Here is a 14,246-nt window from a genome sequence, read left to right on the forward strand (position 1 = left end):
AGATGCCTTGTAATTGGAGAAGATACAAAGCTACAATCAGCTGTGAGCAGGGTCTACCTCCACAGAGCAATTCAAGTTGTGAAGAAATGCTACACAACCACTAGGTCCCCATTCCAGTTACCCTCTTAAATGTTTGTGTGTATCTTCTGAATGAATGTATGTACACGAGTGTGACTTAAGATTTACAATGTGGTGAATTTACTGTCTAATTGTAGAATCAAGGAAAAAAAGCACGTCGCCATGCGCGTGTGTGTGCACATCCCTACACGTCTAAGATATACTGCATGACACAAAAAGGAGGGGCCCGACGGGGGAGGGAGGGAAAGCAAAAGCACGCCGCCATGCACGCGTGCGGACAAAAAGTACGCGCGTGTGTGCACATCCCTACACTAATTAAAGTAAACAAAGATGGCGTCGGGCTGTCCACATGCGCGTGCATTTTTTTGTCTGTACGCGTGCATGTTTAGCTTTGTGAATGGCGAGAGCAGCCATCTTTGTCCATCTGTACGCATGCATTCAGCTTTTGCTGTATCGATCGCAAAAGGCCCTCGCAGGGCGAGGGCAGCGCATGCGCGCTGCTAACACCAGGCGAGACCTAAAAATGGTGAAACTAGCCTCACTCCCTTTGTCTCCTCATGCAATCACTATTTCCATTCTACAATCTCTGTTTCACCTTCTCTACTCTCTTGCTCCTACATCTCTGGACAATTTTATTTCCTACCTTTCCCCTCCCTTCCTCTCTTTCTTTTTCTCTTAAAGCCAACTGCATGATGCAAGAAAATATAGGACTGCTGGGGAAAGTGACAGAGGCACCAGCAGCAGCTCTGGGCTTTAAAATCAGCATCCATGGGTTCCAGCCCATCGGGGAACTGTCTGGTGGAATAAAGGACCTTGACAACGAGGGGTAAACAAAGAATATTGATGGTGCTTCATAGGCCCTGTTTGCTTTCTGTTACTCATCCTTCTTTCTGGACCCCTAAGAAACTGGTTGCAAAGGCATATTAGGCGTAACAGCAGCTACCTATAATTGACATCCATGATGTAAGATGTTAGAGTCAAGGAGGAAAAGCCTTGAATATCTTTTTATTTCTTGTATTTCGTAAATTCCAGGAGGAAAAGTTTCATGGTTCCTGAATCTCCGAATCCTCTTGCCTCTCTGGGCTTGTCCTTAAGATATCTGAACTGGACTTTTAAGAAGTAAATGCTATTGTTGGTGTGACTTGATGTCTTAATGTAGATGCATGCATCTAGAGGGCTAAAATTTGATTATGTCTATGGAAGACATTGATGTAAATTATTGATGCCTTTTTTATCAGATAGCTTGATTTTTGGAAGTGATATGAGATGGTTGTTGCCTTCGACATTCCCACATTCTGAAAGGTAGACCCTTGCCTTGTTTCCTTTTATAACTTTGGTGATAATATCTCGTTTTTACACAGAATTTACTCATCTGTAATCTCGGAGTGCGCAAGTTCGACTGTCACTGTTAATCAATTTAAAAATAGTCAATTAATCTACATCAGAAGAGTAGAAGGATGAGCTACCTTTGTTGGATTTTTGAACTTGAGATACATATCGCAAGCTCTTAGTGGCAAGCGTTTTGTCACTGAGGCATGCATCATGCCTGCTACTTCTCACAAATGTCCTTCTCTTTTCTTTTCTTTTTTTATATCACTGTTGCTCCATTTCTTTTTATTGGCAATGGTAGTGTTATTCCCATTGGTGGGACATGAGTAAGGTTTCTTGAGTAATATTTCTGAATAATGCTCTTTTAATTTAATTATTTCTACTCTGTATAAACAATGGAATAAGGAAGCCGTGAATCTCGGGGGTTTCCAGGACTCACTGACAACCTTTGCCCCCGATCCATTTCTAGAATGGAATGGGTGGGGAGCAGGAAGAAAATGCCCATGGTGACCATGATAAACCTGCAGCTGTAATTGCAAGCCTTATACAAACCTGTACTATAAACTTTAATGAACTGACACCGAGAGGAAAGAAACGCTAGTGACTAAAGCAAAGACGAGAGTTTACTGTTTTCATCCCGATGTTTACAGATATCGCAATTAGTGAAGAACTGATGAGTACACTCCTATCTATCTATCTATCTATCTATCTATCTATCTATCTATCTATCTATCTATCTATCTATCTATCTATCTATCTATCTATCTATCTATCTATCTATCTATCTATCTATCTATCTATCTATCTATCTATCTATCTATGTATAATATAGATATATACATAGATATATACACACACACATATATGTGTGTATTCAATAACAAAAATAATCAGAATTTAAATGTTTTCAGCATGAGTCCTCACATAATAAATACACATTGCTTTCTTCTGTGCATTCTGAAACATACTGCTGTGAAGTTCACAGTTCAATACTCTCACAAAGAAAGACCTATGATTTTCACAGAAGTGGTGATAGAAGGTGAGCCCTACCCTACATTTACTGCTGAAAGCCGTTTATTAAAATGTTCAGAGACAGATTACCTTCGAGTCTCTGAGAAAAACACTCGAAATAAATGATGAAAGTCACCTTCCAGGGACCTAACAATAAATACAGCGTATTGAATGCACACAACAGAATAGGTGAAATTAAAATGGGAATACTGTAGGAAAGGGTCGAGGTCTTTTTGTCACAGAGAGACGTCAGCCTGATTCACAATTGTGAAAATTAATTTAAATACAATTTTAGAAGGACACTAAACATACCAAGACCTATGAGTAATCATTAGCAGCTATAGCACTAGCGATAGATTTCCATTCAAACATGGTGTGTAATTGATGTAGAAAGTGCCAGGTTTCCTTCATCTGACCAATGATGTTCTTTGTTTCCATCACTTTCCTTCCTTAGCAGTGGTACGGATGTATGTCATTCGCTGATTAAAGTGGTACACAAGAGCCTTTGAGGAAGAAACAAAGGATATTTAACTCTTATTTCCGCTTCCAGGTGGCCTCGCCTACATTTGCAGCCATGGGTGGGTGACGTCACAAAGTAAAACTTCATGATATATATACGCATACAAGAAGTTGAGCCGCTGCTCATTTCAGGTTCTGGGAGGTCCATTCCTGTTGAAGACCATTCTCTACCATCGCTGCTGCATTTTAGTGGAACTTTAAAACCTGACTTTTTAATAGTGGTTAATAAGCTCCCAATTTCTCATCGGTCAGCTGTATTTCTTAGCGCCAGGGGTCTCCATTTCGAGTGACAGTGCGATATATAGAAATTCACAAATAAATAAAGATATCTATGTATTTGGTTAAACTAAACTTTGCCTATTTTTAATTTTCTCTCAAATTATGTTTAAGTGGGCTCCACGTCAACGTAGTATTTATATATGTAACTTGTGTTTTCTTGTCACACGTAAATTCATGTAACCCAAGAAGTGGGACAATATTTTTCACACTATTTTTAACAATACTGTTTTGAGTGGGCTTTTGTATAGGTAAAGTGGTCTTAACTGTATTCTCACTATTCACTATCGAACATCATCCTTTCTTTATATATCACGATTTTGCACGTCTATGTAAAGGCCAAAGCACCTGTCAGAGATGTGTTTGAGCTATTTAAAACTATTGAGAGGAGATGTTTTAAACGTTGCCCTCAAATCTGGGCAAAGTTGATACACTTTGCCTAGATAAGTGAAGCTTGCTGAGTTGCCTAACATCCTCCTGCTTCATGCGTGGGAGAAGTTTTCTGAATATAAAAGTGTTTTGCTGGAACATTTGCCACCACAGTATAGAAAGTTATCGCTCAAAGCATGTTTTTTTCCAGAGCTATCCTCACACAAATCTATTTGAATTCCTGATGTTTATTTGATAATGTTTGGACCTTCAGAAAGTTCACCAAGATTGAATAGGATGCCGATCGGCTGAGAGAGCAGGCCGTTACCACTCCCCCTCACTTCCTCTGACGTCAGACGCCAGCAGCAAGGAGCTGCGAATTCACTACTGATGTTTTCAGAGCCGCGGACCCCCGGAGTGCGGCTTCTTTGATCCGCGGACTGCCGATTAATTTCCTTCTGGTGCCCTGTGGTTTTTCCCGCTATGAGGTGATTTGCACTGTCCCTGAAAAGAAAAAGACCGTTCTGAAAAGCCAGAGAGAGCGGGCCGGGGGTCTGACTGCAGCCAGCCGGGGTTTCTGTTTTGTGTTTTTTTTTTCTTTCTGCTGCAGACAGCTACGGACAGCTGCGGACTGCCGTGACGGTGGGAGCATCGTTAGGGACCCCAGGTTTCTCACCACGAGCAGGTAAGTGTGGATTTTCGCCATGCACACCTGTCTTGGTTGAGGGTCGCTGGGACTCTGGCAGAGTCTTGGGCAGCATTTTTTCCAGTGATTGGTAGAGGGGCATTGTAAAAAGACATTATGCGAAAGCCTACCAAAGGTACAAAGGGATCCACTCCTGTTGAATCGCCGACTCCAGGTCAAAAGGTTAAAAAGCGTGCAGCCCAGGCCGCAGCGCGGTTGAACTACGCAGCAGCATTTCAACAAGATCGGTTTCTTCAGAGGGGGGTTCATCAATTTCTGCAGCTTCCAAAAAAGAGACTTTGACCTCCAGAAAGGCAGCGAGCGAATCTTTAGAGGCTAGAAAGTACCCTATTTTTATCAAAGCCAAACAGGATGGGCCTTTGATTGATGGGCCTTTGATTGAAGCAGAAGCAGTGCATGAGACGGAAGGTGACGACCATTTAGTAGCAGATAACTTATTGGCTGCCGGCCCAGAGTCTTCACTCTCTGAGTCTGGCAGGCATTTGCCCCTTCCCTCCCCCTTTATTCCATCCTCAGGTCTCTTAAATCCATCAGTTGAGGGAGAGCCCATGCTTCTTTCAATGCCAAGGGTCGACCTCACCAGTGGTCCCTGATCTGACGGACCCAGAGGATTCCCAGGCGGAGGCTAGGTCAAACGTTATTCAGATTGATCCCCCTCAAGGTGGTGGCTCCTTCTCGATGCAATGGGACGCTTAGAGCCTCCTTAATTTGATTCTGGAAGAAATTCGGGACTTAAAAACTTCCCAATCTACTGAGATCGCTGCAATAAATGCCCGCTTGACGAAGATTGAGGAATCTATGGCTCCGGTCCTGATACGGCTCTTAGAGGCCGAAACCAGGATCTCCCATAAAGTGACTACCATCCAGTCCCAGAGAGCCTCACAAGAAATGAAGCTGGAGGAGTTGGAGAACCATTCCAGACGTTCAAATCTTCGAATCCTGGGCATTCCGGAGGGTTTGGAGGGCCAGTGGATGCTGCAATGAATTGATTCCTTTATAAAGAAAAATGTTCTTCCAGAATTTAATGGGGATTTGACAATAATGAGAGCTCATCCGGTACCCGCACATCTCCCTCCTAATGCAAAGTTCCCCTGGATGATTCTGGTAAACTTTGGAGACTTTAGGGTTAAGGAGCAGATTTTGTCAAGAGCAATGAGGCAAAGACAGTTTTCCTCGGCAGAAGTGCCATTGTGTCGTATTTTTTCGGACATGACAGCCTCCACAGCAAAAAGGCAGAAAGAACTCGTCAAAATGCTTCATTTGTTTAAGGCTCAAGGGGCACAAGCCATGATAGCTCAGCAGAGTAAGCTCAAAGTGTTAATTAAGGGCAAATTTCATATCTTTTGTAGTGTCACAGAGGCGCAAGATTTACTACAAGAGATTTCTGCGGATAAACCCTAGTGGCTTGAAGCCAGTACTTAGTTCGCAGACTGGGAGGTATTCATCTTTGGGTTAAGGAATGGGCTATTCATCCTTTGATGACTGTCACACTGTATTTTTTGTTTGAGTCTTGGTCAAATGAGAATAGCGGGTGAAAATATAAGGTGACAATATAGAGCATAGAAGGTTAATGATAGTATAAGGTGGTTTAACTGCAGATTTTGTAGTTCAGGAATGGGAAGTGAGGGTAGGGCGTCATTCAGCTGCACTAGGCACCAAGTCAGTGTGCCTGTAGTAGGGTGGGTGGGTGGGCCAGGTTGTTGGACTCTGAGCAGGGGTGGCCATCTGCTCAGGCGACAATGGGTCTAGGGTTGGGTAGGGAGCATGGGAGAAAAAATGAAATCCATATCTTAAGTTCATACTCATTTGTTGATTGGTATGCGAGAGCAAGAAAGGAGAGCCTGTCACTTCTGCTAGATTCTGGTAGGAGGCCTTTTTCAGAGTTAGTAAAGGGAACATTTTTTGAACATGGGGACATTCAGAAACGTATTCTTTTTACATAATGGGTAATAAGGAAATAATGAAAGTAGTGTTGTTTAATGTGAATGGCCTTAATGATAAAAGGAAAATGCGGGCCATTGAGGCTTGGATTAAAACAGAGAATCCCTTGGTCATCTTAATACAAGAAGCCCATATACCAGCGGGGAAAATCTTAGATTTTGCAATGTTCAGAGCCTGGGCAGCTTATAGGGGTTTCTCTTCATCCTCAGTAGCACATAGGGGGACGGCGATCTTTCTTAATGAACAATTTCAGGCTGATGTGGTTAATTCTGTGAGTGATTAAAGTGGTAGATGGTGCTGGGTTACTTGTAATGTAGACCATCGGCCCTTGATGTTTGCTAGTATATATGCCCCAATTGAGGATAATCCCCTCCCATATGAGGAACTCTTTCAATCATTAATCCAAGCCCCGGATTCCTCATCTAGCTCAAAAAGACAGTTAAAACCAAAAACTCTTAAAATGGTACATAGTTATAGTTCAATGCTCGATATTATTGACCCCTGGCGAACAGAATTTCCAACGGAAATTGCTTACACTTGTTTCTCAGGGAGATTTCACACTTTTTCACGAATCAATTTTTTTCTTATCTCCAGGAAATTGGTCTTTTTACAGCAGAAAATTCTTCAAAATTGGTTCTCTGACCATGCACTGGTGGTCTTGGAGTTAGCATTGGGTAAAGGTAGTACATTTACTAAAAGGTGGATGTTAAATCGACAATATTTGCTAGCAGAGGATTGGATGTCTTCTTGTAAAACACAAATTTCAGAGTATTTTAGCAAAATCTTGGTTCTGCTCCATCCCACGTGGTATGGGATTCATTTAAAGCCTTTTTTCGAGGCCTAGTTATAGGTAAAGATGCAGAGAATTCGAGAAAAAGGAAGGGAGAAAAACTATTAGCGCAAAAAGTGCAAGAATCTTTTGAAAGGTTTCTTTCCAATCTCTCGGCCTTGAATAAATTTCAGTGGGTTCAGGCTAAGCGGGACCTGACCGAAGTATATAATGCTAAAAGTGATACCCTTTTCCAGCAGGACAGGCAAAAGACCTATGAAGAAAGTAACTACACCGGGAGATTTTTGGCTTGGCAGGCTAGGGAACGGGCCGCAAGTAATCAAATATTAGCATTGAGATGCCCCACCTCTGGTTCTAGTATGGAGGATTCGGGTGAAATAGGAAAGATAATGGTCCAGCATTACAGGAATATTTATAGACAGCAAATACCGATTGATGTTTCATCCTTGGAAGATTTTTGGCAGGAATATGAAGTACCTGGACTATCTGAGGAGGACAAAGGGCACATGATGAACCCTTTTACAAATGATGAGTTAGGGGAGGTTATTAAAAATCTTCCAAATAGCAAAGCCTGCGGCCCGGATGGTCTGCCAGCTGATCTTTTAAAAACGTTTTCAGGTGTAATTGGGGACTATTTATTATTAGTTATAAATTGAATTTTTGAGGGTGAGCCTATCCCTCTGTCATTTAGAGAAGGAAGTGTAGTCAGTTTTTAAAAAAAGGTAAAAATAGTGAAGACTCTAACTCATATCGTCCCATTACGCTCTTAAACCCTGACTACAAAATAATTACTAAACGTTTAGCTAATCGTTTTAATGGAATTGCTTTATATTTAATTCATCAGGATCAGAATGGTTTTATTGCTGAAAGGCAACTTGGCACGAACACGCACTTTTTAGTGGAGGCACTTGTTTATTTTGATACCCAGAAGATATCAGTTTTGGTGCCTTTTTTAGACGACATAAGGCATTTGATTTGGTGATATAGGAAACCATATTTTGTATCTTGGGCAAATTCGGCATTCCATCCAAAATCACGGGGTTGGTTGAAAAGCTATATTTGAATGCTGAGGCCATTATCATTATTAATGCAGCTAATGCCGGCCAAGTAAAAGTCAAAAGAGGAGCCATACAGGGATGCCCGCCATCCCCGGTGCTATTTGCCTTTTTCATTGAATCTCTTGTGATAGCCATTAGGAACAATATGGATATTTGCCCCCCGCTTCCAAATCTTGATAAAATTAAATTATATGCTGATGGCATTATGCTCATTATAAAACCAGAGAAGGAAGTGCTGGCAAAGACCTTCCAGATTTTTGAACGGTATGAGGCATTTGGAGGGTATAAAATTAACAACAAAAAAACAGAAGTTTTGCTTTGTGGCGGTGGGGCTTCCAGGAACTTGCACCTCGACATTATCTCATATTTGAACACAAATCCGAAGAGATATTTAGGGGTTTACTTTTCACCATTGATTTCAGAATTATATGACTTAAATTTTGGTATATTACTACGAAAAGTTCAAGTTCTGTTTACCCGATGGCATTCTCTTCCATTATCTATTCTAGGCCGGGTGGCGCTGATTAAAATGTCAGTGCTTCCACTTTTTAACTTCCTCTTTTCAGCAATTCCTTGTGTTTTAGCCAATTCCTTTTTTATGAAACTAGAGTCTATGTTTATATCATTTCTCTGGGGCAAAAAGGTCTCCCGAATTGCACTGAGCACTTTATATGAGGAGCGGTATAAGTGTCTACATTGGTTTTACCATAAACGGCAGGCTTTTTATAAAAGATATTCTATCCTAGCAATTAATAGTTCAACTCCTACAGCATGTCTTATTTTCTCTGCAGGAATTAAAGATTCATCTACAATCATTCAAAATTAGACTAAGGCAAGGTTTCGGAAACTTTCAGATTTCCTGCGGAATGATAGATGGTTGAATATAGAGGAAATGTCTTATTTAATTCCCAGTAATTTTCTTCTCCTGGGGTCATATAACGTTCTTAGGAAGTTCTTTAGCAATCTGGACCTGGTCAAGATCATTAATCAGAAAAGTCTAGTTCATGATTTATTAGAAGATACTGTTTTAAAAAAAAACGGGGGAATAGAAAAAACGTCTAGGCTTAATTAAGGGGATAGATCTGGAAGCTAAAGCTATAATTAAATGGGAATAATACGAGGAGCTGGAAATTACTTCAAATGTCTGGTCTACAATTAATAAATTAAATTTTAGCATGGTCAGAGGGGCCAATTGGCAAAGAATGCTATTCTTTAGTAAGTGGCTACTGTATAGAACTCCGAGCTTTGTAGCTAAGGCCTATCCAAATCAATCAGGGCAGTGCCACAATCATCCCTCTACCAATTGTACGCACATAATATCACAGTGCCCCCGATCCAGAAATTCTGGATCGACATTTTTGATTATTTAACATCAGGATGTATATTAATAAGTGGACCCAATACCTTGCTGATAGTGCTTGGCTATGATCCAGACCTCGGCCTACCTGACAAAACAATTAAACTCCTTTTTATTGGAATGGCAGTTGCCAGATCACTTCTTCTTCAAAGATGGCGATCAGATCTAATACCATCAAAATATGAATGGATCTGGAAGATGGCACAGGTCAAAAGAAGTGAACGAGCGTATGCCTTACGAACGGGTGGGCTGAAAAAGTTTGATAAGATCTGGGTGGAGTTTTTCAATGGGAATGCTTAATCCAACAGAATTGGTATTGAATACTGTTACCAGTGGTATCCCGACTTTTAGGATTTTTAGGAAAAAGGTAATAGCACTATATTTCGCTTAGAAGAGTTTTTCGGGATCTAATTGAACTATTTAGGATCAAGTTATACTTTTGATATATATTTATACTAGGTTCATATTTTAGGAACGGAAGATCTGAGAACATGTCTAAAATTGATGGGATTATGGGGCAATGGACGCTATTTTAGGGCAATAGCCATTTTAAGCTGTTGGGCTTGAAGTGTTGTTTCTGATTTGTTAGCTTGGTGAATTCTTGATTAAGTGTTTATGTTAAATTTTAATTCCTGCAAATCCGATGTTATTGATGAATTTTGATGTATGAATTTTGACATTGTGACGTATGAATATTAAGATGCTAAATTATGTAATATATGGATTTCAATAAAAAAAAAAATTTAAAAAGAAAGTTCACCAAGATTGTTTTACTAACTTTTTTCAAAGTTGCAGAGGAAAACATTTGCAACTTCCCGAACCCATATACAAAGTCTCATATTTCTTAAGTAAAATTAGTGCCTTTTCTAACATACCACTACATTTCCCAATTTCTTCAAAAGTGTTCAAATGTTCAACTGTTGGATATTATTATCCGTACCTTGATAGTGTCTGTTGGAGGTCTGGCCTTTTATGACAACCCATTCTAGGTTTGTTTTAAGAAATTGCCAAATACACAAATTCAAAATGTAGTATGACAGAATGTCCAGCAGTAAAACTGAAACATGAATAAAACATATTTTGATCAACTTGGTTGACCAACAGAATTATGAACTCAAAATGGTTAAGTTGTTAAACATTCACAAGAGGCATCTGATTTAGTATTTATTGAAACCTAACCTAACAGCTTCCAAAAATCTGTCTGCTAACACAAATGACTAATTTAGCTAAGTGATAACCAAAAGGTAAAATTTCTAAGACACAACTGAATAGAACTTGTGCAGTTCTTCTTTTCTAAATACTGTCACCACTTTTTCACTGCTCTCGATTAGTTACATTTTTCATGTATCTATAAACATAGTGTACATGTTTAGAAAATTAGAACACAGAGGCGCTTATTTATAAGCCCCTTGTGCCACCAATGTGTCACATTTAATATGGGAAAAAGTGACACACCGGTGGAGCAAGAGGCTTGTAAATAAGTCCCAGAGTGTGTACAAACTACGGCCCTCACTTACAGGGTATTGACATTGTGAAAGGGCAGGAATGCACTGTATTTATTATATACGGTCCATTCCTGTCCTTTCCTCCTGCGCTGGTGCACAATTTGCTGCCTAGCCCCAACGTAGGCTCCCTTGCACCATGGTGCAAGGGAGTCTGTGTTGCATTTAGGATTGTTTTGTGCAGGAAGGGGCACCTTGCAGCATAAAAAACAAGCATTGGCATAGCCAATAGGTCTCGCCTTTGGGACCTTATAAGTGTTTAGCCATGCAACAGTTGCATAACTAAATACTCATAAGGTCCCAAAAGTGAGACCTATTGGCTATGCCAAGCGGCCATGCGGCTGCGAAAGTGATCGCAATCGCGATCACGATCAAACATCAAAGCGGCCGTGCGGCCGCCAAAGTGAAAGTAATCGCGGTAATCGCGGTAAAGCGCGCCGCGCGCGCCATCGCACATGCACTATAGCTCTAGGCTGGCCTGGTACCACTTTTTGGAGCCCTCTCAATAAGTCTCGCCAGATCAGCGCAGCACACATTGAAAGAGGAAAAAAAGAGGAGAAATAAAAATATTTCTAAATAATAAAAGAAGAATATTTCTCCTCATTATGCCTTCTCTGAGGAGGCATAAGGTTTTGGCACTGCTCCAGGTTTATGTGATTAAGTGAATCTGGGGCAGTGTCAAAATCCATGAGTGTTTTGCTTGGGAAAACCAACCGCAAAGCCCACGGAACGCCTCCCTGGCGCAGAGTAAGGCAAATCACCGACTTGCGCTGCTTTGTCTTACTCCATATCTATGAGGCCAGGCAAAGCCGGGCAAAGTAGCTTTGCGTGGCCTCATAGGCATGATTGCAAGGCTTGCACCTCTGGAGCGTCAAAAAAAGTGATGCTCTGGTGGCGCAAGCCTTTCATAAGTAACCGCTACATTTGTAATATATAAATATATATTAACAGATGTGCAAAACAATAATTTCTCAGGTTGACAGTATAAGTATTAAATGTGTTTGGTCAAAATGATCAATTAGCACATTGCTTGAAATTTCACCATTCACTGTATACATGAAATATGATGGTTTGCTACTGGTTTCTTTAAAGAACAGATAGTCAGTCAGTAGGTTGCAAAATTGCAATTTTAGTTAATCATCACACACTCTTTAGCACACATAAAATTAAGCCAGCTTCTATCTGCAGGGTTAAGAGATTATTGCCATATTATTGATGAGGAAAAAATTACATTTTCTCAAGCCTCATTACAAATAAAATAACTTACCGATTCTGAGTTTTCCATCACAGCCAAAACGAAGAACACATATTCTTGCCCACTTTGGAGTTGCTTGTTCTCAAAGCGTCCATAAAGCTTCTGATCCCCCAGGGTGAATTCAGTTGGAAGAACATCAAAGTGAGCAGCAATATATGGCTTTAACTCAACTTCTCTCCTCAAACGAATGCTCCTGCGCCGCCTAGACAGTTCTTTCAGAAGCTGTGGAAAAGGGAATGGGGACCAGAATTAAACTGTAAGCAATAATATATCAATTTAATAAAAAATTAAAAAGGGAAAAATAAAATAACTCAGGTCTAGAAACTAACATTTCAAAACAAATCTACATAGTGTCAGATTCATAATATCTCGGAAAGATCTATTGTCCTAATCATTACATTAATTTCCTAATTTTTGGCGATACACAATTCCTAAAATTTCTGTACTAAATTGAGTGCATATTACTCCTCTAACTTATGTAATGAGCTTAAAAAGGACTGCAAGTGAAATTCAGAGAGACAAACCTCCTGGGGAAGGCTGATTTTGTATGTAATTCTGGAGGTAGGCCCAAAACCAGAACTCATTATTTAAGTGGCATGCTGTTGGCCCTACCTGAGCCATCTTCCCTCCCAGTGACTGACATGTCCTTTAATGAAATTTCTAGGGCATTTGCTTGCATTGTTATCTCATGCAAATGAATTTAAAACTATTATTATATCATATTGTTAAAGAATTTTAAGTTACTTATACAATACAATTTTACAAGGTAGGGAATTTTGTACACAGGGTAGTGAAAAATAGAAAAATGTTGTACATATCAGAGACCAATAATTTCGCCAGTGATGGATGATATCAGTGGATAATACAATCCACTTGTAGTGATTCCAGTTTAAAACTAGCTGTTATGTATGTTTTGATGATTCAGTTTGTCAAGCTGGAGGGATAAATGTTAATCATGTCATTTGTACAGGGCTTAATTTGTGCCGGTGCTTAGCACCGGCACTTAATTAGCAGGGCCGGGTCTACAGGGATTTAGTTTAGTGGACGTAATTGATTTGAAAGACTTACCTCACTACGGTACTTGGCAGTGGCACAGAGTGTTACTGTTTGATGATGAGCCTGTTTGTGTCTGACTCTGATTCTTCAAGTTCTTCTTAAGTTCTGTTCTTCTCAATAAATGTTGTGCGGCGCTGTGGCCGCGGCTCAGTGTTGCCGGCCGCCCACTGGGTGTGGGGCGTGGGCGGGACACTGAGTTGGGCAGGGCCGGATTTTGGTCTAATGCGTTGGGCGTTGGGGGCGGTGTGCGGAGCGCTGCAGCAGGCAGCGGGCGCAGATTTTTAAAAATTGCACGCGATTCACTGCATTGCCAAGCCCCAGCATACCCGCATGGCCGCACCCCACCGAGTCATCTTGGTTCAACGGCTACCAGCAGCAAGCGCGACCGACCAAGCCAGACAGACGACATTGTTGAGGACTTGAGTAGCTACTGCCAGCAGTGAGTACTGCTACGCCTACTGGCCAGTAACAGCATCAGCAGCCACCAGGTGAGGCACGGCCTGGCAGGCCTAATCAGTTAAATAAAGCGTTCTGGGTCCTCAATTCTCACTGACTGCGTGTGTAAGTGGGCAGGGCAACATGGCGGGGTGGGTAGGTACATATCTGCCGAAAACTGGCTCCAATGCTAAGGTCTGTAATAAAGACGTAATCGGGTGCCGGTGCTGGATGTGGCAGTGCCTTTTGGGAGCCAATGTGGTAGGTGCACGCATCTTTCTCTAACGTGTGTAGCCGCCATGACCATGAATATGCCGCCCCGTAGGTGGCGTGGGCATGTTTGATTGGTAATGAGTGGACAGAACCACAACCACTCATTCATTTATGGATGCTTGAACTAACTTTACACATTAGGCCCACCGTCCCAAAGAAGGCCTTTTGAAATATAGTAAGCTGCACCCACATGCATCGGCAATCCCCTAATATAGCAGTGCAGTGAGAGCGTGCATGTTTGAGGAGTCTGCATGGGGCTATGATCCATGCCAAACCAACCAACGCTGCTTT

At 41.1% G+C, this 14,246-nt stretch overlaps 1 protein-coding gene across 22 annotated transcripts in view; it reads right to left on the minus strand.

The window, feature by feature from the left end:
* PTPRD (protein tyrosine phosphatase receptor type D) overlaps positions 1-14,246 on the minus strand; it is a 3,784,543-nt gene that overhangs the window by 211,762 nt on the left and 3,558,535 nt on the right. For all 22 annotated transcript variants that reach the window (XM_085633482.1, XM_085633637.1, XM_085633629.1 and 19 more), the window contains one exon: positions 12,204-12,413. In XM_085633482.1, the coding sequence (XP_085489608.1) occupies positions 12,204-12,413 (210 nt within the window). The remainder of the gene's footprint in view (positions 1-12,203; positions 12,414-14,246) is intronic.

This window comes from Triturus cristatus, chromosome 2_1 (genome assembly GCF_964204655.1).
Source record: "Triturus cristatus chromosome 2_1, aTriCri1.1, whole genome shotgun sequence".
NCBI classification, from domain to species: Eukaryota; Metazoa; Chordata; class Amphibia; order Caudata; family Salamandridae; genus Triturus; species Triturus cristatus.